Raw genomic sequence first — 2,070 nt, forward strand, 5'->3', positions numbered from 1 at the left:
CAGAGGCATGGACCCAAGCCTGACTAATCCAGCAAGATTTGGTAAGACACACACACACATGCACACACACACACACACACACACACACACACACACACAGCATGAACTGTATGTGTGTGTGTTTGTGTGTGTATCAGAAGCTTCGTGGAATTCTGTAAGATGTCCGTTCCATTGACTTGCATTTTGTTTACCACACGGGTTATCACACGAGATTCTGCTCCTATCTGGGTTATCACACGAGATTCAGGCTAGTGCTAGCTGCTCCTATCTGGGTAATTACACGAGATTCAGGCTAGTGCTAGCTTCTCCTATCTGGGTTATCACACGAGATTCAGGCTAGTGCTAGCTGCTCCTATCTGGGTTATCACACGAGATTCAGGCTAGTGCTAGCTGCTCCTATCTGGGTAATTACACGAGATTCAGGCTAGTGCTAGCTTCTCCTATCTGGGTTATCACACGAGATTCAGGCTAGTGCTAGCTTCTCCTATCTGGGTTATCACACGAGACCCAGGCTAGTGCTAGCTGCTCCTATCTGGGTTATCACACGAGATTCAGGCTAGTGCTAGCTGCTCCTATCTGGGTTATCACACGAGATTCAGGCTAGTGCTAGCTGCTCCTATCTGGGTTATCACACGAGATTCAGGCTAGTGCTAGCTGCTCCTATCTGGGTAATTTTGTTTAGCACACGGGTTACTACACGAGATTCAGGCTAGCGCTAGCTGCTCCTATCTGGGTCATTTTGTTTAGCACACGGGTTACTACACGAGATTCAGGCTAGTGCTAGCTGCTCCTATCTGGGTCATTTTGTTTAGCACACGGGTTGTCACACAAGATTCAGGCTAGTGCTAGCTGCTCCTATCTGGGTTATCACACGAGATTCAGGCTAGTGCTAGCTGCTCCTATCTGGGTTATCACACGAGATTCAGGCTAGTGCTAGCTGCTCCTATGTGGGTTATCACACGAGATTCAGGCTAGTGCTAGCTGCTCCTATGTGGGTTATCACACGAGATTCAGGCTAGTGCTAGCTGCTCCTATCTAGGCCATCATACCACTGCCCTGTGTGTTTTCTGTATATATGCATGTTATCTCTCTTTGCTTTTGTTATCTCTCTTTGCTTTTGTTATCTCTCTTTGCCTTTGTTCTGTGTGCACAGGTGGCTGTAGTTTCAGTCTGGACCCATAGTGACATTTGTCATTCCCATAGTGACATTTGTCGTCTGCTTTTGTTCTGTGCGCACAGGTGGCTGTAGTTTCAGTCTGGACCCAAACACAGCAAACCAACACGTCCGTCTGTCTAATGATGCGGAGAAAGCCACCTGGGTACCTGATCCAGTGCCGTATCAAGGCCATGACGGGAGATTTGACAAGGTGCCCCAGGTCCTGTGTACGGAGCCTCTGCCCCAACGCATCCACGTGGAGGTTGAGTTTACAAATGCTGTTGTTGCCGTCGCTTACGGAAGCATGAAGCGGAAGGGAGATGGCAATGATGTCCTGTTTGGCAACAATGACAAGTCTTGGTGTGTGGGGTACGATAGTGGCTCCAACAGGTACTTTGCCAGCCACAATAACATGAAAGAGTTCATATCAGCGCCCCCTGCTGGCTCCAGAGTGTTAGTGTTTCTGGACAGAGAGGCCCACAAGTTGTATTTCTTCACCCCTCCGTCACAGAAGCCCTGGTACAAGTTCGAGCACACCTTCACTGGTGAGGATCTCTACATGGGGTTTAGGGTGCCTGGCACTGGGTCATCAGCAACCCTGACCTTTAGCTGCCCTCGTCTCCTTCCATCAAGAGGCCAAACTGCTGCATGAGATGACCTCTACATGGGGTTTAATTTCGAGTGCATCATGAGATGACCTCTACGTGGGGTTTAGTTTAGAGTGCAACGTGAGATGACCTCTACGTGGGGTTTAGTGTAGAGTGCATCATGAGATGACCTCTACATGATAATGTAATAAATCCCCGATAATGTAATAACCCCGATAATGTAATAAACAAATGTCACTTGAGTCCATTGAAAATGTAACACAACCTGATAATGTAATTACTTCCCGATAATGTAATAAAGTGCAT

General features: G+C 47.8%; 1 protein-coding gene across 1 annotated transcript in view; it reads left to right on the forward strand.

The window, feature by feature from the left end:
• Nucleotides 1-2,070, forward strand: part of LOC134062669 (tripartite motif-containing protein 14-like) — a 2,165-nt gene extending 95 nt beyond the window's left edge. The window contains exons 1-2 of the mRNA XM_062518801.1: nt 1-41; nt 1,240-2,070. The exon at nt 1-41 is cut by the window's left edge and continues 95 nt beyond it. Coding sequence (XP_062374785.1) covers nt 1-41; nt 1,240-1,808 — 610 coding nt within the window. The 3' untranslated portion in view covers nt 1,809-2,070. The remainder of the gene's footprint in view (nt 42-1,239) is intronic.

Source organism: Sardina pilchardus, chromosome 1 (genome assembly GCF_963854185.1).
Source record: "Sardina pilchardus chromosome 1, fSarPil1.1, whole genome shotgun sequence".
In the NCBI taxonomy this organism is placed as follows: domain Eukaryota; kingdom Metazoa; phylum Chordata; class Actinopteri; order Clupeiformes; family Clupeidae; genus Sardina; species Sardina pilchardus.